Genomic DNA, 26648 nt, shown 5'->3' with positions numbered 1-26648 from the left:
GAATGTGTGAAGGGGGGGTCACTCCCAGTCACTTTGCAGCTGAGTGGAAGCCGAGGCTCTAATTGTAGGGCAGCTCGCAGGGGCAGATTAGGAAGAGATTTGTCTCTGCAGGGAAAACGCGTATGAAAATGAACAGGAACAACAATTTAATCCTCAGTGTGAGGGCACATGCAGTCAGCATCTACGCCTCTGTGTGTGTGTGTCTGTATGTGTGTGTGTGTGTGTGTGTGTGTGTGTGTGTGTGTGTGTGTGTGTGTGTGTGTGTGTGTGTGTGTGTGCCAGCGTGAACACCCCACAGTTATTCACATTCATGCAGGATGTCTGTCTGAGCAAACCCTCTCTTCTGAATCTCCAGCTCTCCCTCCCTCACCCTCAGTCTGCTGCTCTCCCTCTCCCTCCCTCCCTCCCTCCCTCCCTCTCTGTGTGAGCGTAGTCTGGGCTCTGAGCCAAGTGGAGTGTGTTTTTTTTGAATGAATACCTGATGCGGCTGATGAGGCTGGCTGGGGGAGGAGCTGTGTCAGTGGAGTACTGAGAGAGAGAGAGAGAGAAACAGAGAGAGAGAGGAGGGAGGGAGGGAGGTAGAGAGAGAGAGAGAGAAGCAGCCAGGCAGAGAGGGAGCTGGCGGTCTGGTGGCCTTGCATAACACACGTTGGAGCAGCCTTTGCACGCAGGACTTGCAACTGAAGCCTGAGCAGTGGGAAGAGAGAGAGAGAGGAGGGGTGGGGACTTCCTTCCAGCGACCAGCCCCTGAGAGCCGAGAGTCCGGAGAGGAGAGAGAGAGAGAGAGAGGAGCCGGAGCTGCTCCCAACACAGGCTCCAGGAGAGAACAGCACAAAGGAGAGATTCAGGAAGAGGAGTTCCTAAGGATACACGTCTCCTGCAGAAACTCACACTCACTCACACACACTCACACACACTCACTGGGAGGCAGGACGAGTGTGTGGACATGCTCTGCAAGCAGTGGCTGTGGAGAGACGGGTGAGCTATTCTTAGTTCTCTAACCAGAGGAGGGGAGGAGGAGGGAGGGTGGGTCGTTTCTTCTTCTTCTTCTGTTTTTTTCTTCTTCTCTCTGGATCTGTGGGCACATAGTAGGATTTGTTCTGCTCCTCCTGCTACTACCACTCGTGCTTCCTCTCCCCCTGTCATTCCCCGAGCCCCTGGAAGGAGGAGGAGGAGGAGGAGGAGGAGGAGGAGGAGGAGGAGGAGGAGGAGGAGGAGGAGGAGGAGGAGGCTCCGGTCCCAGCATCTGTCCACATCTGCACAGGACTCGGCCGCGTGCACACATCTCTCCTGTGCGCGTGCTCGTGTGGGACGTGTGTGTGTGTGTGAGTGTGTGTGTGGAGCAGAACTCTGGAGACATCGTGGAGACAAACAGCCTGAACTGGTCCCAGCCCCTGTTCTCCTGACTGTCTGCTCCAGTCTGCCACCAGGCGGCCGGCCCGCCTCTTAAAGGCACAGGCTGCTCTGTTGTGCAGGGACCCGGGGCAGGAAACCGGCTCTTTGGGGGTCTTAGTGGAAAGGGGGGGGGCAGCAGTGCTCCTGTGTTGCTGTGCTGTGTTGTAGAGTGAGTTGAGGTGAGGTCCTCCGAACCCTCCACACACACACACACACACACACACACACACACACACATGCCGGTCACGTACATGTTTGTCCTCCACTACCACCCCCCCCCTCCTTTCATGCAAAGAGCTTAGATTGATAATGATGTTTTTGTTTTTCTATATATAGCCATTTGCTGCACGGTGTGTTCGCGGTGTATCTGTGAATTTGAAATGCATGACAGCATTGACACCAGCAGCAGCAGCAGCTCTGAAACCACCAGGGTCGCTGTGCGTTATCTTGTTTTTGTGGGAATTTCCTGATTCTTGCATTTTGAGAAGACAGTGTCCCAGAAGTAATGTGTGTCTGCCTCTCCTCCTCCTCCTCCTCCTCCTCCTCCTCCTCCTCCTCCTCCTCCTCCTCCTCCTCCTCCTCCTCCTCCTCCTCCTCCTCCTCCTCCTCCTCCTCCTCCTCCTCCTCCTGCTGCAGAGACACGCTGTTGCTATGAAGCCGCGGTTCAGCGTGAGGAGTAAATAGTGGGAGCGTGAGATTCAGGAGGGTGGGGGTGAGGGGAAGGGGAAGGGGGGGGAGCTGGTTGGTTGTTGCTGCGTAAAGAGAGAGAGGACTCTTCACCTGGAGACAACAGGAGAGAGGAGGCTGGGAGGAAAAACCCATTTCTCTGTGGGTTTGTGCAGCCTCTGGTGTGGGAGTGTGACAGAGAGGATCAGTGACTCCTTCACCCCATTGCACGGGGAACAGAGAGCGTCCTGTCACCCCCCCCCCCTCTCCATCCGTCCATCCGTCCATCCGTCCATGTCTCAGAGGTGACGCTCCTGAGGAAGCAGGCCACTGACTCAGTGTTCCCGGGCTGTCTGCTCCAGTGTGACACGTCTCCACAGCTCGACTCTTTGTTCTCCACAATATCAGACGGACGAGGAGCCGTGTGTGTGTTTGTTTGTGTCAGTGTGTTCTAATAATAGTCTGGAGCTGGAAAATGTAGAGAGGCTTGTAGCTGCTGAGCCGTGTGTGTTTGTGTGTGTGTGTGTGTGTGTGTGTGTGTTTGTGTGTGACCATGTGCAGAGAGCGCTGCGCACAGGTTATATGAGGAAAGGAATTACACTACTTGTATAGGAGCATTGTATGTTATCTGTAGTCTGTGGCGTGTGTGTGTGCGTGTGTGTGCGTGTGTGTGTGTGTGCGTGTGTGTGTGTGTGTTGTGCGTGTGTGTGAGTGTGTGTTTGTGTTGGTGTGTGTGCGTGTGTGTGTGTTTGTGTGTGTGTTTGTGTTGGTGTGTGTGTGTGTGTGTGTGTTTGTGTGTGTGTGTTGTGCGTGTGTGTGAGTGTGTGTTTGTGTTGGTGTGTGTGTGTGTTGTGCGTGTGTGTGTGTGCGTGTTGTGCGTGCGTGTGAGTGTTTGTGTTGGTGTGTGTGTGTGTGTTTGTGTTTGTGTTGGTGTGTGTGCGTGTGTGTGTTCGTGTGTGTGTGTGTGTGTGAACCAGAGCACGCCGGCTTTGTCTTCCAGTGCAGCTGTAATCAGAGGAGGTACTTGTGCTTCAGATGTGATGTCATTACAGTGTTATTACGGTGTTCCAGAGGTGGGGGGGGGGGGGGGGGGTGCACCGCTCAGCCTGTGCAGCAGCGGCTCTGTTGCTGGCCGGGGAACTCTAGGCGAAGGGGTGGGGTGGTGGGGGGGGCTGCTATGGCGCTCTGATGCTGCGGGCGCTGCTCAATGTGGGTCAGGAGAAGCAGCACTCTGTCTTCTTCCCCCGGTCCCCTCTCTTCTTTTCTCTCTCTCCCTCCTTTCCAATCCTAATCTTCTTTCTTTCTTTCCCAGCCGTCCACCCCCCCCCCCTTCCCACCTCCCACCCACGCCTTTTACTCCCTTTCCTCCTTCAACACAGTTCTGTCATCTTACATTTCTCCCACTCCTCCCCCTCACTCTCCTCTTCCCTCTCTGGGTTTTCTGTTCCTCTCCAGTCCCGCTGCTCTCCTCCTTTGTTGCATCTGCCGGATCCACCACCACAGGCTCTGTAGTCGTACACAAATGAATCGCACGGTTTGAAGGGTTTTCGCCGTATTTGGGTGCGGTGACCTTGTCAAAGCCATCGACAGATGTAGAAGCATCTATTAGAAAATGACCAAGGTCGCCTTCTGGCTTTCCTCCCTCCCTCTGTCTTTATGTAACCTGTCTGCGGCTGTCGGCTGTAGTGAACCTCCTCCTTAAGTTAATATGAAAATACAGTTTCGGTGCTGTCAAATGGCTCCACTCAATGGAATGTGGAGGGAGAAGATGAATGGACGGTGTCATATACACACAACCATCTCCCTGGCGCCTCTGGCTAATGAACAACTCTGAGTGCCGTGCATTGACCCACAGATAAGCCTGCAGGACACAGCAGTCAATCAAATAAAGAAGCCGTGAAAAGAATGACCTCATGGGAACGGGAGAGGCTGCATGTTAATGCTGCTGAATCGATGGATGCACTGCATGTTGTTGTTGTTTACATTTAAGAGCTACTGCATGTGTCTATGCATACTTAAAAATGCAGTGCATGGCTCTGAATGTTGGAAAAGCCTTGCAGTCAAACATTGACAATGGCTACGAGACATTTCGGCACCTTTAACCAATGCGCCCTCCATGCATCACAGTTTCCTGTAACCTCTCTCCTGGTTTGTTCGTCCACTTATTCCCTCGGACCTGGAAACAAACGGAGTGCAGCGGAAAGCCTTGGCAAAATATTTTCATACACTACGAAAGAGCCCTTTTGCACTTCTGGCAGAATGTTCTCTAATCAAATTTCAAGCCATATTGTTTTCACTTCATTTCTCAGATGTGTCCATTGACCCACAGTTCCTGTCAGGAGGGGGGTGTTATATGTATGGTTGCCCCACTGACTCGACACGAGGCCTGGGAGTGTTAAAACAAAGAATAAAGCCTGAGCTCCTCTGAGGCTGTTATCCTTTCACTCTGCTCTGCTTTCTGTCCCCTAGAGCAAGATAACAGCCAACAGCAATGCTCATACACTTACACTTACACTTACACACACACACACACGCTCACACACACACTGCATCCCAGGAAACTCCTGCCTGGTGTCGGAAACATGAAAGAGCCGTTTCCCCGTTATGTAAATGATGACACACAGCCGGTTGGGTTTTGACAGATTAGTCCGTGCGGATCCTCAGGGGTCGTCTCTACATGTTGATCTTGGAGAAGCCTACGTGTTGCTGTTCCAGTTCATTAGAAAAGCACAAATCTGACTGACGCAGTAGTTATACAAGGTACCACCTTGTGGCAAAACAAAGAACATCATGAAATCTTTCCGCGGGTGTGTTACGGTGTTTGTTGTTTTGCATTTGGAACAGTTTGGGATAAATCATTTATATGCCAAGAGTCATGATTTCATTTGTCTGATTCGAGCTTCTCTCTGCCATCAGATTGCTGCCGACATCGTGGAAGAGGTGGATCGCTCAGAGATGATTCCCCATGAAGTCTCTGGAGCTCATTTTGGGAGCTGGACTGACTCTGTCTTCTCTGGTGTGAGACCTGGAGCCGTCTACCAGTGACAACAAAGCGAGCCGGAGCCCCACAGTGCACAGAGAGGCCCGCCCCCTCACACAGCCACCGAGGGCTGGTGAAAGAGAGGAAGTCTCAGAGGAGCTTACCAGTAGCACAAGGGAATATTAAAAAACCGCGGTGGCACAATGAAATCTAACCAGGAGCGGAGTAACGGATGCCTGCCTCCTAAGAAGCGTGAGATGCTGGCCCTGGAGCAGAGGCCAGTGGTCGTGGCCACAGCTGCACCCCCGGCAGCAGTGGTGCCCCACAGTCCCCACACGGAGAACCTAGCGTGGTTGGCAAGTGTAGCCAGTGAACGTTGCAGGTCTCGGGACGCAGAGAGCCCAAGATGTCTCATCTCCTCTCCTTCTCCTTCCATGTCTGCACCACCCTCGGCCAGCCCTCTGTCCGCAGTGCCCATGGCCTCTCTGCCTGCAGTTTACTCCACAGCCCTCCCCCAACAGGCCGGGACTATCCAGTTTGCTCAGCTGGGACCCAACGTTCAGTTCATCAGCTCCGGGCCTTATGCCGGCTACATCTCCTCTCATATCATCTCCACAAATTCCAGCTCTGTGCCCAACAGCTCCACCATAGTAGGACAGCGTTCTCACCTGGACGGATACACCACTGCCCTCGTCTCCCCCAGCAACAAAGGGGAGCAGCACTTTCAAATAGGCCTCTCCCCCTCGGAATTGACGACTGTGTCGCACGCAAGCTCGCCCCACGTCACCAGCCAGTACATCCATCTGGACAGCAGAACGCCTCTGACCGTCAGCGGAAACGCCGTCAATTCACCCGCAGGTCACCTCCAGCTCCACCCTCACTCCTCCGTCCTCCCACAAACACTTACCCTCACTCCCTCCCAGTTGGTGGTTCAGTATGCAGATGGCTCCTTTGGAAGGAAGCCAGAGGGGCATGCTAAGGGTCTACTGAATGGAGAAATGGAGCTGGTCAAGCAGGCGAAAGCCCACAATCATCAAGCAAACCATCACCAGGTCCAGAGCTATGAGGCCAGACACATCCTTCTGCCTGCGGACTATGGCCAAAACCCCACAGGACTCCAGACCTCCTTGGTGCTGGTGGCTCAGCCCAACCACGGAGAGGAACATGACGCTGGCTCAAATAAGATCTCCTTAGTCCAGACGGAGAAGGGAGGCATCTGCTTGGGGAAACCAGTGTCCAGGTCCTCCTCTTTCACCTCCTTCTCTTCCTCAGAGTTGATGAAGTCTGTTGCTCCTCACGCAGTCATCCAGACCACTCTGCCCTCCGAGGAGCTGCCAGCCAACCTCTATTCCTCTACCCAGTCACCCATCATTGGGTATATCACCAGTGGAAACCAGCATGCCGTCAGCTACCATGCGGCGCTGCCCCAGCACCTGGTGATCCCAAGTGGCCAGTCCCTTTTCATCCCGGTCAGCGGCACCAATAACGGCATAGAAATGGAGGTCAGTCGTACTGTCAGTGCCCTGACCGCTACCACTACCCCTCAAATATCCACCGCCATGCCGCATGCATATCTAGCCACAGCCTTGTCCAGGTGTGAGGCACTTGGGCAAGATGGACATCAACCCCCCCCTGCTGCCGCACATGCTCCAGTGCTGCCAGTCCTGCCCTCAAACCCGGCACCAGCAGTGTTTGCAGCTCCCTCCCCAAGTCCTGCTCCCCCTCCTGCCCCTGTTCCAACCCCAGCCCCTGTTTCCATCCAAGCCTCCCCCTCCATTTCCTCCTCCTCCTCGCCTGTGGCGCTCCCTCCATTCTTCATGCGCGGCTCCATCATCCAGCTGGCTGACGGGGAGCTGAAGCGTGTGGAGGACCTAAAGACGGAGGACTTCATCCAGAGCGCTGAGATCAGCAGCGAGCTGAAGATCGACTCCAGCACTGTCGAGCGCATCGACCGTGGGCAAAGCGCCAACGCTGTGGTCATTCAGTTTTCTGTGGGCGAGCTCAAAGCTCAGGTGAGATATTCAGATGTACTTTAAAAGATTAAAACATAAGTGAAATGTAAGGTCAGTAGTTATAGAATTTTAACCCCAGTGACAGAAGGCAAAGCTCAGGTGGCAGAATTTATTTTCTTGATTCCATTAATTGCAAGTGGAAGAAAACATATGTTATATTCTCTTAAATTTAGTCATTTAGATAAGGGACAAGTTACAGAAAAGTAAACTTGTCTGTGCTGCGCTGATGAATAAATTATGTAACTGTGACACTTGTAAAAAGACCTCAAACATATCTTTTTCATAGCTGCACTTAATTATTGGCAGATAATTAAGTACAAATATGACAAAGATAAGTCTGCGATGAGCTAAACTTCATTAGCTTTAAAATAACCCCAGCTCTACTGTAAATACTACTTCCTCCATTTTTCCTACAGAATAGTCCTCTCTATGTAAGTGTCATGACAGTGTGACAGTTGGGCAGAGTACACAAGACCTGGAGCCTGAAACTGAAGCTGCTAAACAGAATTCAGTCTCCATTATTTTGTTGTTTATACCTGCATTATTCCGTCTTTGGAGTGTTAAAATGTATTCTGTGAAAAATTAAATTTTTTTCTAAACTAACAGAATAATATGCAACATGTTATAATCCTTTTCAAATCCTTCCAATAGTAGCTTTAAGTGGCTTTTATTATTCATTTATAATGTTGAATAATATAGTGATCACTGATCAGTATATCCATTTAGTTTCTGGAGCAGAACTCAAACTACCACTTTCAAGAGGTGGTGAAGTGCTGCCATTTTATATTTTTAGGGTTTCCTGAGCAAAATCTTGCGACTTCAGGTAAAATCACCAAAAATCATCTTTCAGGTTTTGTGGCTGCCAGGGGGGATATGCCATCTTCAGGCGACTCTTGTAAATCCGTCTCTCAGTCTGTGCTTTGCAGAGAGTTGACTGTGTTTGTTGTGCTCCTCTCCAGGTGTGCGTGGAGGTGCTGGTGGAGTACCCCTTCTTCGTGTTCGGTCAGGGCTGGTCCTCCTGCTGCCCCGACCGGACCACCCAGCTGTTCGAGCTGTCCTGCGCCAAGCTGTGCGTGGGCGACGTGTGCGTGTCGCTGACCCTCCGCAGCTTGAGGAACGGTTCGGCGACAGACGGCCAGGCTTTGGCGGCCAAGCTGAAGACGAGTCACCTCTCTGACTACTGCCACAGTGTGGAGGCCACGGTCAGAAACAGTTTGAGCCCAAACGCAGGCGGTAACAGCGGCCTCCTAATGAAAGCGTCCAGTGGAGAGAGGCTGGAGAGGAAACAGGTTGCTGGACCAGGACTGGGACTAGTTCCAGGGTCCGTAGACGGGATCTACGGAGCTGGACCGGTGCTGACAGTCTCAGCGACTGGAGAAGTACGACAGGAATCAGTGAAAACAGACATGCCTGCTCTTACCAAACAGTGCGATCTAGAGAGACCCGCCACCCGCAAGAGGCGCTGGTCGGCTCCGGAGAGAGACCAGACTGATAAAGCCGAGGACGAGCCTCCTCCCACTCTGCCCAGACCCTCCTTCGTCCCTCATGAGGTTAAGATCAGCATAGAGGGCCACTCCAGCACTGGGAGCGAACGCTTCCTGAGCAGAAGAGTAGACTGTTAAGAGAACTTTAATGAATTTTAAAATTCCTGTGGTTTTGTGTTTCCCCCGCCTCTCTTCTCTCTATCCAGACTACTGTAATATAGACAGAGTTTACACAGTATTTACATGTTTTCTTTCACCCTACGTTTGATATCCACGATGAAGTACGGCAGAGCACCTTCATAACGTGGTATCACACATGAGATCAGTGCAATCAATGCTGAAAGCAAAAACGAATGCAGCATGAATGTTGAGTATGAATGGCAGTCGCCTGAGAGACGTTTCACTCTTGTGTCATGTGGCTCACACCTGTTGAATGCAGTACCGTTAATCATTTCTGTATTCACGCGAACGAGCACAGACCCCGATGTCAGCTTGTAGAAAGTGGGTAACCATATTTTTTAGTATAGTTTGGTTTTGTGTTTGGTTTGAAGTGTTGTTAATGAGTCAAAGAGAGACCCACAGTGTTTCTGTGACAACGCTCCATCATCATGACTTGTGATTTATGCTGCCTTTGTGCATCTGATGAAGTTTTGATTTCTCTTCTATTACTGCAGTTTTCTTTATTCTCACACCATGACAGATGTGTGCTACCACCGTCGGCTTGTGTCACCCGTCTCCATGAGAGTGTGTTTGTGTTTTTTTCTGTGTAGCTGTCCAACAGAGCACAGGAGTCAGGTGTGTGTGTGTGTATATGTGTGTGTGTGTGTGGCTGGTCGCTGTGAGTTCTGTTGTCAGTGCAGCCTTCAAATACAGAAATGGAAAAAGGCCTGAATGTAAACCACTGAATTTGTCCTCAAGACTTACTCATGAAGTCACTCATGTGCTTTTTGCTGCACCGGTGATGAACACGCTGAGAACTTGGCACCAGTGCTTTTCAATACGCGGGTGACAGCAGGTGCACATGAGTGCATTCCTCTGTCAACTTGACCTTGAGATTTTGCTAATTTCTGATGATTCCTTCCGAGGACAACGTGTGTTTTTTTCGACCTTCACACCTCGTGCAGCATTTCACACAAATGTACGAAAAGGGAAAATTCTGTCTTATACCTCTGAAAGAGATTATCAGCCAGTCTTTGTGTGGCTTCTGCCCTCAAACTGCAAAATAAACCGCAGTTGGCCAAACTGGATACTCAAATTAATTGATTTTTTATTTTCTGAGCCAATGTGGGCAGCACAGTAAATGACGTATTATTACCTTTTCAAACCCGATGACAAGCAGACGCAACGAGAAACATTAGCATTCATCGTTCATCTGGGGCCTTGATTCCAGCAGCATGATGAGTCTGATGACGTCCAGCTCATCTTTGTTTTGGTCTCGCGGGAAAAATATCGGGCTCTGACGTTAGTGAAGTCTCCATCACTTTTAGAGCTTCTGTACTGAAACCTATAAAAGGAGGTAACTAATCGATCACCACGAGCGACCCCCTTCCACATTCCACAGAGCCACCTGATCCTATGTCAGTATATTATTTGTAAAATATTGAGCAACTAAAAATGCAACTACACCATAAGATAAAACAAAATATCTATATAATATTGACTTATTGATGGGAACGTGGTACCTCCCACTCCACAGATGGATCCTGTTGATTTCTATGGCCTTAGATACAATAAATAATCTACCTGGTTCACAGCAGCACATGTTTTTTAAGAGTTTTTAACATTAAAACCTGTTTTCCTCAATGATGATATGTCCACACCTGGTCTATCAGAGTACCGTCTTTGGGTTTAGTCGATTTCTCAGAGTAGAGCCAAAATAAAAATGCTACAGTTCATACTCAGGAACAGTGTGTGTGTGTCTGTGTGTGTGTGTGTATGGTGTGTTAATGTGTGTGTCCCCATGTGTACGTTCTGAGCAGCAGCACTTTGATGAAGCATCCAGCAGGATGGTGGTGATGGCCCTGTTTCTTATCTCCGAGATATATTGAGAAAGAGTAAAATGACTGTTTGACATCACCTTATGTCCGACAGGTTCACTATTGAGAGGAAACTATATTCTGCTGGGACGGAGAATGTAAACACACGTCGGGCATCTCAACTTTATTTTTGATGACGTATTATAGAGCTACTATTCAGAGGGCGACGCAGAGAGTTGTAGAGCTAACTATAGCCGGCAGGTGTTGATCATGTACAGTAAGTTGTATCTAGAATGTGTACAGTGTGTGTGTATAGATATTCTAACCCTTATGTAGCTTATGTACTGTATGTGCCACAGCGCCTCCTTTTTCAATCATTCCATTAACTCTCCAACAAGTGGTACTTTGTTTTTTTTTTCTGGTCAGTTCAGGTGTTGATCCAATGTTCATGAATGTGCTACACTAGTCGACACTATTCAACCTCCTCACAGTTCCTCCGACTTGCACACTGTAACGTACAGTTTTCTGTGGATGTGAGCTGCAGTTCTCCTCATGATAGCCATGGACCTTTTAGAGCTCCTGAAAGGTGTTTTCTTGTAAACCCAGTTACCGACTGTTCTCGTCTGCTTGTGTTCGACTGCTCAGGCTTACCACTGCCCAGTGACTGTTTTCTCTGACGAGACTGCGTGCTCTTATATGATCACTGTTACAAAGTCGAGCTACTGTTGCATTCTTTGTGTCTGTAGCCATTCGTCTCTCTGTAAACTTTATCCTTTTTTAAATTTCCTAACAGAAATGGGTATTTTTACAGATCTGAAGTGACATCTTGACGCAGACTCATTTATGAAGTGTGGGATTGATGCTCTAAGGCAAAGTCTGCTGTAACTCCAAGGTTTTCCTAATGTCAATCAATCTCATGAAAAGACTAAAACCAACACTGCATTAGTCAAACTTTTATCCCCCTCACCGTCTCAGTGGCACACGAGCCCATTCATCCCCACAGACAACATCATATCTTTAAAAACTGGTCACAGAAGTGTACTTAATTCTTTTAAAGGCAGAAGCTTACATCAAACAGCTGGGGACTATTTTCAGCTGTTGATTGATACATCACAGCTCCAGGATTCTTTATGTTCCCTTGGCTAAACAATATCAAGGCCCATGTTCATGTTCATGAGTGATGACAATGGACTGTATTTTATATGGCACTCTTCCTGTCTTATTGACCATTAAAAGAGCTTCACAGTAAAGAATGCATCATACAGTCCTTATATACGCTGCCCTTTTACTACACACCTGTCAGACATCCAGTGTCACCTCAGGATGCAGACTGGAGAAGACCGGCGATCAATCCACCAACCTTCTGGTTAGTGGACGATTCGCTCGACCTGCTGGCCACAGCTGCCTCTTTCCTCAATTGTTTTCTCTTCTCCTCTTCCTCGTCTTTTTCTGGTCAATGTCACATCAGAGGAGTAGAATTGATCAGGCCTCAGCTGCACAGACAATACCTAAGTTTGATTAGCTCCTTGTTGGCTGTAGTCTTTTTATGGGGATTTGTTGACATGATGAAAATATAAAATAATGCTTGGCTTATCATTTGCAGTCCCTGCACACCCACACAGTTATTCCTGCTGGTTAGACCTCAGGTTGAATCTGGGAGGAGCTGTGCTCAATAAGATTGTCAATAAAATTGTTCTGCCCTGACAAGGACCAACAACAGTCAGTTGTGTTGAAAGGAGGCGGCGTCATTGAAAACAAATGTGCGGTTGGACCACAACCGTATAGAGACTTTAAGTTGGACCCCAATATCAGCCTGGTGGAAAAGCTTAGTAACCCCTGAAATTGCCTGAACTAGGCCAATTCAAATACAATTTTAAAGCCTTTCTAAAAAAACGTTGGACATGGTGTAAGCACCACCATGTGGTGATCTATGGAGTTGCACTTTGACATATAGGGAGGGGGTGTTTTAGTTACTAATACACATAAGTAATGTACAGCATGTCTGAGAGAAATCGTACACTAAACAGTACATCTCAGCGATTTGTAAATAGCCAAAGTCTTCCATTATAATGTTGGTATGACCTTTGTCGCCAGTGGAGAAGATAAACACTGATCCCCATGTACAGACCTTTGAAGTGAAGTTTACGTTCAAGAATACGTCATCGTTCATTTGACAGAATAAAGGATATCGCTTCACCTAAGACATTTTATTTTGCACTAGCTCAACAATCCAGGAAATTATGGGAAAAAAACACTTTAAAAAAAAAAAGGATTTTGTAATTTGGGTTTGTTTGCTGGATAAATCTAAGTTACAGTTTGTCCCACTATCGTACGTAGTAAGTATCAATAATGTTCCCTATTTTGATGGTGTTGAGGTTCGCTAGTCAGAAACTGTTAAATCTTTACTTCAAATGTGTCATTTTACATTTGATCAAATATATTCAAAGAAATAAACAGTCTAAAGAAAAACAAGCAGAATCTTTTGTATTCTTTCCCAAGATGATCCGGGAGGAGGTAGGTTTGGCAGGACTTTGTGAAAATGTTTTCTACCTGGATGACTGTGAGCAATGCTTCCACTTACGATACAATCTGATAATGTGTCTGATAGTTTGTCTGATATAATGTCTGATAATAGCTTCACTTACATTCTCCCGATCAGACATTTCCCACAAGAAACACAATGAAAAACTGAACTAGCAAATATTTGGACAGAGAAATTCTTATTTCTTATTACTATAAAGAAATCATGTTCATGTTTTGCCTTTTGTAGTTTTGTTAGCTAATAATAACCTATAAATCTTATAGAGTAAATAAAACACTAATCATTATTTACTTTAAATCAAATTCACACATCTTAATTGTGAATATTGTCTGTAATTATTGTATTTTTATTGTAATAATTTCCTGATCACTTCCCTCTAAAACACAATGTGATGCAGACACACTGTACAAGGTGTCTACTTTAATAAAACCCACGGAAAAGAAGAGTTTGGCAACATCCATCAAATTTTCAGGTGAACACAAACATCAGCTCCAGAGCAGAGGTCTGAAGGATCAAACTGCTCCCTGCGTTTATTATTATTATATAGTCGAGCTGCTTTGCATGTGAAGTGTGTCCTGCAATCTGTTTGGTGTGTCTGCCTATTGTGCCTCAGATTATACTCATGTTCACACAGTTGAAGGGAAGAATAAATTACACATAAACCGCTTGCAGTGTGTTTTAAAATGATCTGGTTTCGTGGCTGCTCGGCTAATGAAGAATAATGCAAATTTGCAGTTTAATAACTCGTAGATGACAAATCGTGTTCTGATTCAGGCAGTTAGTGGAAATATCAAAGACTAAGCTCACATCTGCAACAGAGTGAATTATACTTGTTTGGCTTCAACAACAATATAATGTTTTTAATGCTCCATTCCTACCTTTTAGAACCTTGTAAACACAATATAAACACAAGTATGAGCTACCCCCATGGATCCGATGTACTATATGTTTGCAAGTGTACATCCTTGCTTTATTGTTTATTGTTTTATTATTCTCTTATAGAGAGTCTACATTATATACTGGATTGTTTACAGGGCTGATAGGAACACTACATGTCTGTCTGCTCCCATGATACCTTTGCAATATTCTGTTCTTCTTTAAATGCTTAATCCCTGAGATTACATTAGTTTAGGGAGCTGTTAGACATATATGCATTTGAGAAACTACATTCCCCGAAAGCCAAGAGCCTGTGATGTTGTGAGCTCATGTGGTGGAAAGTCTGAGGCTGAAACACACAGAATTACATGAAGCGTCGACTTGAGAGACCAATGAAAGTTGACTTCTCAGAACAGAAAAAACACTTCGAAAAATAAACTTAATACCCAAGATGTTGTAGCAACACAAAGTCAATAACCCATCATGCATTATAGACCTAGTGTTGACTTGTGTTTATAAAGCAAACTTGAGTCACTATAAAGTTGCAGCTGTAGGGAAATAAAGTTCAGCCACAGAGCACCTGTGGTCAAACATCAAGCTCAACAAATTGCCTGAAGGCGAAGACTTGAGTCCAGCTCCACAAAAACATTCTTGTGAGTAGAAATAACAGGATAACTTTTATATAAATCCTGTTTTTATAACTCCACATAAAATATCTCTGGATATCACAATCATCAGTAAGACTGATGGAGCTACTCTTACAAATACCCCAAACCCACTGCTTAACACTGAAAATGCATCCTCACAGCTTTGATCTTTTTATTATTGTTTTTATCATAACCTGATCTTTTCTGAAAATAAAACCACCACCACAGAGTTTTATTGAAGTCATCATCACAAGAGGTCACTGTCCTGCCTCTTCTGCACCTCGGTCCACCGCAGCACTGGTTTATATCTACACTTCACCGCCTGGGGGCGCAAGAGTGCTTCTGCCTAGGTGGAGACAGATTCTACATCAGCTGAATCAAACTCTGTTATCATACGAACACAAAACATGTTTAAATAGAACTAAATAAGAACACGCATATTAGTATAAATGTATCATGCACAGTGCAAAACTACTCTGTGCTATAAAAACACAGATTTCTGGGTTGATAATAGGAATAATTAACCTCAATGATTTGCTTGGTCTGGGCACAAAGCTAAGCTGTAACAAAATATGATCACAGAGACAATTTTTTCATTTTCAATTTATTTCATATTTCTGTGCTCTATTCCTGCAACAAATGCACGGATGATTTCCGTTTCTAACTTCACGGTGAGGAGGAAAATGTAAAGTCCGCTTTCCAAAACAAACCAATAATAATGAGAATGACCAATAAAACAACACTTTATTCTGGTACAAATAACAAATAGCACACAAGGTGGGTTTCAATTCTGGGTACAGTTGATGAACTCACACTTTGTTCTGCCTGCATGTGTGTGACATATTTTATTATCACATAAACGAATGACATTAAACAGACGCAGCTAAATGCTGTACAGTTGGCGCAGCAGTGCCTCAGATGGTCAACAGTGGGTTTTTGTTCCGGACTCTTTATCTTAACAGGTTTTGAAGTCTAATCGAATCCTAAAAGAACAGACCACAGTAATAAGTTATTTAAGTTATTTGTCTCCTCACTCTATTCTTCTTGAAATGTCATGTGGCTTAAATCACTCTAATCCGTTGCTTCTGCAATGCTCAAATCGAATATACACTTATATACATAAACAATTGAAACATTAAGCTCTGATAAAAATAATGCCAGTGTAAACAAGCTTCAGTATCACGCAACACCCAAATATTGCACATACATTCTTAAATATACACGTTAACTCTGTGCCTTTATGTTTATGAATGCGGATCCTATGTATATGTGTGTGTATGTGTGTGTGTGTATGTTTGTGTGTGTGTGTGTGTGTAATCTGTACACAGCCTGCTCTGAAGAACCAGGATAAATTAAATTAGGTGGGGAAGGAATTCAATAAGTGAATGAAGGGCTCACACAAGAGGCACATAATAAACACACACACACATATGTACAGTAACTGCACACACACACACACACGCACGCACACACACGCACAAACACACTCACTCACTCACTCATTCACTCACAAACAGACAAACACTCACAAAAGCACTTGTGCATAGACCTCATGTCTCTTTGTGCCTCGCTTACACAGACACGTGAAAACATTCAGAAACATTTAAAGCATTGCCCTCACAACAAAGTCCGTGCTGTCTTCAGTTCTGGTGCCTCATTGCGATGGATAAACAATAGACATGTGTGTGTGATTGAGTCTGTTTAGTGTTGTTTTGGTCCCGTTCTGTCTGGTTCCTTGTCCAAGCCGGAGCGGCGCTGCAGTCTTCCGTCTGTCCTTTCAGTCAATGTCATTAATAGAGAGGCAGAAGATGTGCAGCCAAGGAATGTAGGGTCCAATGACTACAGATCTCAGATCTGATTTAAGTTACTCAGAAGGTGCACATCCCTCCCAAACCGCAGTCCTCCCTTCAGGGGCTGTCCTGCATCGACTTAGGCGTCCCCTGTTTGATCCGACGTCAGCCGCTCCTGGTCGGAGACGTTGTCGTCAGTTGGTGGCCGCGCCCGGTCAAAGAAACCACACTAAGGGAATCATATTAACCCATTAGTGCAGGATTGGATAATTGAACTACCATAAAGGGATGCAGAGGAATGTGGATGATGTATGTGTGTTTGTGTGAGACTTTGTACCTTCCACATGGCGAGCGTAAGAATGGCCAGCACCAGCAGGCCCAGCAGTATGGCCAGGATGATGACCCAGAGGGGGACAGCAAACAGGACATCAGGAGTCCCCCACAACACCAGGGTCCCCATCTGCAGAACAGAGGGACGCGTTTATAAGTGCCGAGTCGCCAACACACTTTCTTTCTCTCCTGTAGCGTCTCACACACTCTCAAACACTCCAGTTATTCTCCATCTTACCGAGGTGCTGTGCTGAGGCAGGCTGCGGGGTTGGACCCGATAAGGCATGGCTGTGACCATGAAGGACACAGTGGAGTTGAGGACGTATGGGTCATTACGCCTCTGGAAGACACATGTTACAAGACTTTACTTAAATGGTGACATTTGACCCATCATTTATCATGTTTGTTCCCTAGGTAACATGCTCTGTGTAATTTAGTTTGAACTTTAGCCAGAAAGGATGAGAGACACATGAAGTTCTCAGGAGAAATGCTAATTCAAACACCTCTATGACAACTGGGTCAAGTACATGGGCTGATGAGGATCATGTAACACGACTAAAAGGTCCAGAACCTCGACTTTATAGACCGTATTTTCAAATTGTTTTCTCAAGAGCTGTTTTAAAGGGAACAGGAATTAACTTTAGACCTTAGACCGTTTAATTTACTTGCACTAAAAAGGACACTAAACTTAAAACATTTTTGGAGAAGACAGCTGAAGACACTGACCTGCAGGAACGTATGTGCCCAGAGTCTCGAGCGGATCTTAACCACCGCGCTCTGCCCGCGTTCCAACCGGCCGACCACACATGTGATCCTCAGACAGGAGATATTAGTGCAGTTCTGCATGAGAAGAAGGTTGGTTGAGAGAGAGAAAAGGAAGACATCAAACATCTGCGAACTACTGATGAACATCTGGTTTTCTGAGGAAGATGTACAGTACATGCACGAGTGGCTCACCAAGGTTTTGCCGCTGTAACTCTGAGCTGTGCTGACGGCTCGTTTGTGGCGGCTTGGAGGAGAACTGGTGTTCCTCAGGAAACCCAATAACTCAGGTGTGTCCTGGAGAGCAGAGATCTGACGAAGACGAGGAGAGAGAGAGAGAGTTAACAACACTGAATTTTATTCTCCAAAATGTCAACTGGAAATGAGGAATCTGCGCCTTAAACATGATCAAATTATGGATTTGATTATTTAAGAAGACAGTCATCAACAAGTAAGTACGGTAAGGAAAGGAATGGAAGGAACGGCAAAGTGATGTAAGGTAACATAGCATTACGTAGCGTGACGTAGTGTGACGTAGCATTACATAGGGTGAGGTAGCGTGATGTTGCGTGACGAAGTGTGACATAGCGTGATGTAGCGTGATGTAGTGTGATGTAGCGTGATGTAGCGTTATGTAGCGTGACGAAGTGTGACAAAGCGTGACATAGCGTGACGTAGCGTGATGTAGCGTGACGAAGTGTGACGTAGCGTGATGTTACATGACGTTGTGTGACAAAGCGTGACGTAGCATGATGTAGCGTGACGTAGCGTGATGTAGCGTGATGTAGCGTGACGAAGTGTGACGTAGCGTGATGTTGCGTGACGTTGTGTGACAAAGCGTGACGTAGCGTGATGTAGCGTTATGTAGCGTTATGTAGCGTGATGTAGCGTGACATAGCATGACGTAGCGTGACGTAGCGTGATGTAGCATGACATAGCATGACGTAGCGTGATGTTGCGTGACGTTGTGTGACAAAGCGTGACGTAGCGTGATGTAGCGTTATGTAGCGTGATGTAGCGTGACATAGCATGACGTAGCGTGACGTAGCGTGATGTAGCATGACATAGCATGACGTAGCGTGACGTAGCGTGATGTTGTGTGACGTAGCGTGATGTAGCGTGATGTAGCGTGATGTAGCGTGACGTAGCGTGATGTAGCGTGATGAGGTGTGTCGTAGTGATGTAGCGTGATGTAGCGTGACGTAGCGTGACGTAGCGTGATGTAGCGCGATGAAAGGTATCAAGACGTAACATTAAGCCAAAGAAAGGATCAAATGTAAAACAATGAAAGAAGTTCCTCCAATGCTCACATTCCTTTGTGTTGTTTTACTAATTTCGAAAAGATCAACACGTGTTTAGCCCGTATGATGATAATTATTTGTCAGCTGTAGATGAACATATACTGGTGGCTGAGCAAAGTCTGTTTAACACATGGGCTCACATGACAGTAAATAAGAAGGAGGTAGTAAACATGAAGACAGAGGATGCTTGTAAACGTAAGATGTTTAAGATGTTTAAGATGTTTTACAAGATACAATAAATTGACAGAAAAACTGCAGCTGAGAAAACCCATGACGTTCAGGGATCAGATCAAAAAGTGTTTGGATGAAAGGAGGATTTGAAGAGATTTTCATTTCTCAATTGCAGCTTATACAGTCAAGCTGACAGCAACAAGAGACGCGACGGAATAACTGGAATTCCCTCCCGTCAAGGCTCACAGAGAACAGAGATAGAGGTGGGACTCTGGTGGGGGATCAAGCTAGTTTCTGTAATAGTTACCTCTGAAGCTTTTTAATTTGGGCTGCAACTAGGGATTATTTCTAATTCATATGTTTTGCGTAATAATTTAGCTGAAGAGGTGTGGAAAATAAATCGCAAAACTCAAAGTGACATCTTCAAATGACTTAAATATGTCTGACCAACAACTTATTTTTAGTGTCGAGCCAATCAGGAAGAAAATTACAAAAATGAAAAAGTCTGACCTCTGACCATGTACTGACTCATTTTGTTTTCATAAAGGCTTATAGCTTGGTAGTATTTCATATTCAGACATAGGCTAATTGTACACTTTCTGAAATAACCGCATGTTTTCTTTTCAAATTACGGATGATATCATTGATACTGGAGACCATTCCTGCTCTAATTTCTTCTAATGAGCATAATAATCCAGCCTCCTCATTTTGAGCCAGCTGGCCAGAAGAACGTGGAGAGCAGCCAGAACAACGAGTACAATTATGTTTAAAATAAACGAGTATAAATGATGGACCAGCGCAGGGAAGAATCAGCCGCCAGCAATGAAATAAATAAAAGTTGGACACAGCTGGTAGGCTGGTTTTAGAGAGTGAGTAAGGAAGGGAGTAGATCCACAATTATATATTTGGGCCTTGAAATCGGGCTGTTTTCTGTAAGTGTGTATACGTTCACATGATTTCATGTTACCTGAAGGCCGAGAGGGTTGAGGCTGGTGTTCGTCCGGCAGCTAATTGGTCCGTCAGTTTGAATCTCCATGGCATACAGCAGGTTCTCTTCACGGAAACGGGACGGCCAGCCGACCTGAAGCTCAGCCTCTCGGATACTGCTGGGACCTGAGTTGTGGAGCTAGAGACAGCGAGAGAGAGAGAGGGAGAGGGAGAGAGAGAGGGGGTGCAGAGTTGTCAGTATTGTGTTCTCCTCTGTCTTATTACAAGGTCTCAAGTGACTGAGGCTATAATCAGGTTATACCAACTGTGGACTGATGACACAGGCCACCTGTATTTCAGTGAAGATAATACTAATGCTGCCGTCAGTCAAGTCAAACCTACGGCATCGCTTGGCTCATCCTCCCTCATCGAAATGAGGACGAATGAATTATTAGCTTAAATGAACCATCAATTCAATAAGTCTTTTTTTTTTACCTGGTGTTTTCTCTCTATCTTACACGCACACATAGCCTCATACACACAGACACACACACACACACACACACACACGGTCATTAACACTGAAGCAAGTCTTCCAAACAGGACATGATCCTGGTGCTGCGGGGCAGGAATTCTGTGTGAGCAGAAAACCCTGTCCTCTCTAACTAGAAGCAGCTGCCAACTGGAAAAAGTACCACAAATGAAAATCATTATCAGCTGCAGGACAGGCCAGACGCTGCCGCACTCCGGGTTCAATGAAGCAGCCGTCTTTTTAAAATAAAGGGAAATCACATGTACGTTACACACACGCATTCAAACACATTATAAACTGTTGCCAGTCTGGCTGCCATCCTCCCTCTTATCTATTTGCCTTTACCGCTGTTTGACCTTGTTTTTCCTTTAAGTTATTATTACTCATTGCACTGGATCCATTTTTAAGATCAACCTTTTTTCCCCTTCCTTCCTCCTCTCTTTTTGCCGTGCTCCTTAATCTATACTCTGTTTCACCCCCTTGTCTCTTGTTTTCCTTCCTTCCCACCAGTAATTACTCCTGAGCTACAGGCCTTTGATCAGCCAGAGCCCAATTTTCTTTATAGAGCTACTGGTTTTTACTTTGTATGCGAGTGTTTCTCTTTACTTCACCTTACAGGGACCCCCTCTTGCTGAGGCCTACTTAACAACGTTACACACCTATTTGTCTGCTCTTTTCATCTTAGCAGTCCACGTGAAGACAGGTTTTTTGACCACCAACATGAAAAACTAAACTAGGACGGCACTTGGTAGAGCAAATTCTTTTGCTGAGGCCCAACAGCCCCTTAAATTGCAATCAAGCTGCTTCAAATTACACAAACACATAGATACCAGTCCCCTAAATATATGCCTGATTTTGTTTTCATCAAGATCCATGAATTATTTCCTGGGAAACTGGAGAAAATGTTAAAAAAATCTCCAATCTCACAATGTTGATAACAACAAACAACCGACCAACCAACCAACCAACCAACCAACCAACCAACCAACCAATCAACCAACCAACCAAACAACCAACCAACCAACCAACCAACCAACCAACCAACCAACCAACCAACCAACCAACCAATACACAGATGCCCTGCTTACATTTACCTCATAGATGTGAGTTACTTGTGGTCCCACATCCTCCTCTTTGACAGGCTTCTCTTTGGGTTCCCAGCGGGGGAATGGCAGCACCACCTGAGAGGGGTGAGACACCCTGGAGGGAGGAGAAACAGCTCAGTGACACTGGAGCATACACACATGAACAGGTTGAGAGGCAATCTTAACGAACTCTCTGTATGAATGTTGACAGCTGTAATTGGTCATTTTGACCATTCATCTGCCTTGCTGTGACAGACACACTGATTGTTGTATGTAGTCCTTTTCTCCTGTGTTACAATAAGATTGTGTCCTTCCACCATGACTCAGGAGTAAAACACAAAGGGTTAGAACTTTGAAATGATTCATATTCAATTTGTGTATCCTGATTGATCAGTTGAGCTTTAGATTAAGATTAAGATAACATTAAGATACATTTATTTGTCCCAAACACATGCACAGACATGCAATTGTAGGGAAATTTAACCTCTGCTTTTAACCCATCTGGTGCAGGACATACAGAGCAGTGAGCAGCCATGTAGGGCGCCCGGGGAGCAGATGTTGGGGGAGTAAGGTTCCTTGCCCAGGGGCACTAGACAGGGTAGGGAGAATCCTCTTGGATTTTTGGACAGATCAATCCAGGTTCGTCTTTTTGTTGTTTCTCCGCGGAGTCGAACCAGAGACGAACCAGAGACGAACCAGAGACCTTTTCTGCCCATAGTCCAAGTTTCTGCCACTAGTCCATCGCGTACATGTATTTGACCCATATGGCCTGTTTATTATGGTCCCAAGAAGGGTCATGACCACACAACATTTCAAAGTGAAATAGTAAGATTGACTTAAAAATATGAGCCAGTTGTCATGTTATATATATGTTTATCATATATCTACAGAGCAAATTCTATCATTAATAGTATACATACTAATAATGCTTAAAGTGCCAGTTTGGTCATTTTTATATTTAATTTAATTATATATAAAATTTAGCTGATGCAAAGCTGATTCTACTACATTAAACAACGCTAAACTGAAGATGTCATGGCCTGTAGTGGTGTAATGTTTACAAGCTAAATGGGTTTAAAATCTAACATCTTAAACTTATCTTAATATCTAAATTTGAGTTGCACAAGTCCCATCAGATTTGAGCAAATACCACCACATTAAAAATGGTAATGTAGGATTTTAAATTAATTTCTAGATTGAGATAACTGGGTCAAAGCAGTTTCACATGACACACTTGTATGTCCTCATCTCCCTCATCCCAGGTCCCCCTTTTGCTTGTGTGCACAGAAGTGACCACACCCAAACAACGCCATGCAAGGCTCCATGCTTTGAAGTGTGTGTTATTGCGTGTGTGAGTGTGTGTCAGCGGCCATATGGGCATCAACGTCCATGTCAGACTTCCTACGTATCCCATGTGCACATGGTTAGTTCAGATTTATGTTTTCATGCTGTGTTCCATCTGTATATAAACAGGCTCCGGGGATTCAAAAGGCGAAGTGATGTCCTGCAAACACAGACGAGCTGAGACTGAAACCAGATCGGTTTTATCTTTGAGACGCGCACAACAACAAAGCATGATGTCACCATTTCCTGGTGCAGACGCCACATTTTTGTCACATGCGAAAGATGCTTGACTCACCCACGTAAATCCAGTTGAGCTTGGGCAACGATGGACAGATTCAAACTGACCGGGTTGCTGTTGGAGTTATCTTTGTTGGAGCTGTAGAGAGGGAGTTCATATTAAATGTAAAGCATAATATAAAACACACACCACTCTGACTAGGCTCTACAATCTGTGTCTACTTAGAAACATTACACAGGAGGCTGTGATGAAATACGAGTGAAACCAAAGTCTCCGAAAAGCACATGATGAAGCTGCGTTTTTATATGTTTATCCGACTCCATGAGGAATTGCTCCGGCCATGGGCTTGATGTACTGTCTAGTGATGTTCTGTGTCAAATGGAACACAATGAAGCAACAGTGAACAGTGGACGTCTGTCTTCCCCTGTCGCTGCAGCTAGTTTCATCGAACCACAGACAGTGACAGAACGTATTTACATGTCTCAGTAGAAAGACAAACAGCTCTTTGTGTGTGCGAGTGGCCGGTTGTAGTTGTCGGTGGGTGTGTCACCTGTGGATCTGTAGCTCAAAGCTGATTTTCGGTCCGGCGTCGTCCAGCCTCTGCACAGCAAACCTCAAACCAACAGACAGCTGGGCAGGCGGATGTATAAAAAAAACATGTGACGGGAGAAAGATGAGGGCAGAGAGATGACAGGGAGGGAAAAAAAGAGAAGAATTAAGATCCATCCCAACATCAAAAGCCGCATCAGGTCTTAAGCTGTCCACTAATATACAGTAAAACCCCCGTTAACTAGATCCTGGGCTGTTATTACACAGGCGGGAGATCATGTTTGTGTCAGTGTGTGTTTGCGTGTGTGTTGACAAATCCAGACAACACACACAGACACACACACTTAAAAGCTACAGTTAAGTTGCTTGTCTCTCCTCAGTTTAAATCTCATGTCCTCCAGGGTAACTCAAAACATGTGCGGGATTTGGTTCATCATCCACCGTACGACGACAGCGCACGTGTGTGTGCGTGCTTGTCACCGCCATACAGTATGTGTGCGCATGTGTACGTGCGTGCGTGCGTGTGTGTGCGTCTGAGCTCTGCTGAACATGAGGTCAAACACATGGTCCAGGGAGGAAAATGACAGCATGCAGACTCGCACTAACACTTCAAAAGACAGGGCCTGGGGTGGGGTGGGGGGGGTGAGGGTGTGTGTGGTGGGACTACAAAGCCTGGCAGGGGACGTCTGAGGAGACAGACACCAAATGAGAAGGTTATGAGTCGTTCAGAAAGAGGAGCAGACGTCACTGTCAGCTAGGATACTGAGAAAGGAGGAGGAGGAGGAGGAAGAGGAAGAGGAAGACAGCCTAAGATGTCTGAGGAGGCAGTTGAACAAAGAGGTCAACTATGACTCTTAAAATCCTTGTTTTGAGTATCCAACTCTCAACCCTGGTTTAAAAGGCAGCTGTTAAATGCTTTAGTGTGGTTCTTAAGAGAGAGACCAGCAGATAAGGCCTGCTTGAGTTTAGCCTGGTTTTTACAATGAACGGTACATTTTCATGGTGGAGAAAAATCATCAAAACATCCAAAGAAACTTTCTCTAAGTACTTTTGCGATGTGGTCAAACTCTACCCCGCCGTTGATCTGTACGCACAGTGTATTCCAAATAATTATCATTGCACCACAATATGGCTGAATACACAACTGCAGTCAGTGTTTGTCTATTACCTCCTTGAAGCTGCAAAGCTTCACCACAAGCAGCGTGTTTCCTCACGTTTTTTAAAAACAATGGTTCATTGAAACAAAACTGAGAGAGTTGGTTTGTTCGGCTGAAGTTGTGGTTTGAGAAGTTTCTATGGGCATTGTTGTAGTTTCTGTCGACCATATAAGTATCAGTTGGGATGAATTAAAAGTCAACAGACTATTGTGGTTGGGAGAAGAATAAAATCCTATGGCAGCCTACAAGTGGATTTATAGGAAGATACGTAAAGTGAGGCATTCTGTATGTATAGAAAAAGAAACAGCACATGGTTCTTCTGTAAGTTGTTCAGAGGTTCTATTACTAAAGATTCATTTGGTCTGGTATTTACCTCCCGTGATGCAGAGTAGCAAAAAAATGGAAGTGACATAGAGCGAATGAGAGACAGCGGCAGAAACAACGGAAGGAATTCAGAAGAAAACTCTGCTGATAACGGAAGAGAATTGTGATCTTTGATCTAAGGAAGAAAAATCAGGTTTCTCATTTTCCACAGGAACATGCAGCCCTAGTGTTTACCATTATCCCATAGTTGTGTGTCAATGATCAACTGTTCAGCAAAAGTCTTATAACATCACTTTAAATGTAGGAATTTTGGTGTTAAAATCACAATTTAAATAATCCTTACAATTTCAATAGGGCCTCTCACCTTTCGGTGCTCGGGCCCTAATGAGAATATTTGTTTAGTATTGACATGTACAGTGTCATAAACTTCTGAAAGAACTTGATGTATATTTAAATCAGTGGAACATTGTCCATGGCATCATTAAATGCCATGGACAATGTTCCACTGATTTAAATATACATCAAGTTCTTTTATAGAGTGATGACAAAATATAATCTAATCCTCAAAATAGGATTCCACAGAAATGATCGTGCAGCCACTGTTATTATTATTATAGAAACAGAAGAATTGAATCATCATCACAGTTCGATGCAATGACTGTGGACAGCACTAATGAGCTGAGCTATTCTCGCCCACTGACTCTAAACCGCATCGATAAGACTGAGGTCAAAACTTCCTCCATTTAAAAACATTCTGCGGCTTCGTAGTCGTGGTATTGTCTTTTGATTGTTATCAATCACCATCAAAACCTTGACATGGAGTAACAGCGATGTGGCTCAGCTACATCTGAAGTGAGATCAAGACCAGGACAGAAAGAAAAGCAACCCAGACTAAGTCAGGCAGACGATACTGAAGCCAAATGCTGAAGCCAAGAACAGCTTCCCTGCAGGCTTGCACCTCCTCCACTGAGGGAGGCACTACAGCTGTGTCATGTGGCACAAGGACTGAACTTCAATAATGAGAATTGTTGAGCTGCACACATTGACCACAGTCTGTATGGGGTACATGACGGTATGTTCTGCATAAGCCCTGGGATTCCTGAATGTCCAACAGGGCAAGTTAAATATGGGAAACATCTGTACAGCTGTGGAGCACACACACACACACACACACACACACACACACACACACACACACACACACACACACACACACATACACACATGCACACATGCACAGGACTTCACCCTTTCACATGCCTTATTTTCTGCCCCTCCCCCCAGCGGTGAAACATGACCACATAATTGCTTTATTAGAACGCTGCGTGTCACCTCCAGAGCTCCAACACACCTCTGTGGTGGCCTTGACACCTTTAGAGAAACCCAACATTTCACCCTATTCACACACACACTTACTCAAATAACACACACAATTTGACATGCTTTGTGACACACATACGTGCACTAGCGTGGTGGAGTCCCATGACGGAAGGCCCCACTCTTTACTTTACAAAGCTGTGGCTTCCTGCATGTGTCAGCTATCCGAGAGCTGCATGGATT

General features: G+C 45.5%; 2 protein-coding genes across 2 annotated transcripts in view; one reads left to right on the top strand and one right to left on the bottom strand.

The window, feature by feature from the left end:
• Positions 1-5036: 5036 nt before the first annotated feature.
• On the top strand, positions 5037-12891 carry LOC133014250 (ataxin-1-like). The gene is made up of 2 exons (XM_061081439.1): positions 5037-7053; positions 8013-12891. Exons 1-2 carry the CDS (start codon positions 5245-5247, stop codon positions 8673-8675), a joined length of 2472 nt encoding a protein of 823 aa, XP_060937422.1. The 5' UTR covers positions 5037-5244; the 3' UTR covers positions 8676-12891.
• Positions 12892-16507: 3616 nt separating this feature from the next.
• Positions 16508-26648, bottom strand: part of itga8 (integrin, alpha 8) — a 43182-nt gene continuing 33041 nt past the window's right edge. The window contains exons 22-30 of the mRNA XM_061080808.1: positions 23609-23688; positions 23116-23196; positions 21486-21591; positions 19900-20058; positions 17656-17772; positions 17425-17538; positions 16937-17038; positions 16706-16828; positions 16508-16597 (exon numbers count right to left, since the gene is read on the bottom strand). Coding sequence (XP_060936791.1) covers positions 16508-16597; positions 16706-16828; positions 16937-17038; positions 17425-17538; positions 17656-17772; positions 19900-20058; positions 21486-21591; positions 23116-23196; positions 23609-23688 — 972 coding nt within the window. The remainder of the gene's footprint in view (positions 16598-16705; positions 16829-16936; positions 17039-17424; positions 17539-17655; positions 17773-19899; positions 20059-21485; positions 21592-23115; positions 23197-23608; positions 23689-26648) is intronic.

Source organism: Limanda limanda, chromosome 11 (assembly GCF_963576545.1).
Source record: "Limanda limanda chromosome 11, fLimLim1.1, whole genome shotgun sequence".
Classification (NCBI taxonomy): domain Eukaryota; kingdom Metazoa; phylum Chordata; class Actinopteri; order Pleuronectiformes; family Pleuronectidae; genus Limanda; species Limanda limanda.
Note: the sequence above shows the minus strand (reverse complement) of the source record. Positions and strands in the feature narration are given on the sequence as shown.

Excerpts from the sequence above, each read along its gene's own strand:
- LOC133014250 (XM_061081439.1), top strand. The coding sequence starts at position 5,245 with ATGAAATCTAACCAGGAGCGGAGTAACGGATGCCTGCCTCCTAAGAAG. Across the intron at positions 7,054-8,012 it reads TGGGCGAGCTCAAAGCTCAG|GTGTGCGTGGAGGTGCTGGT; the intron begins GTGAGATATTCA and ends GCTCCTCTCCAG.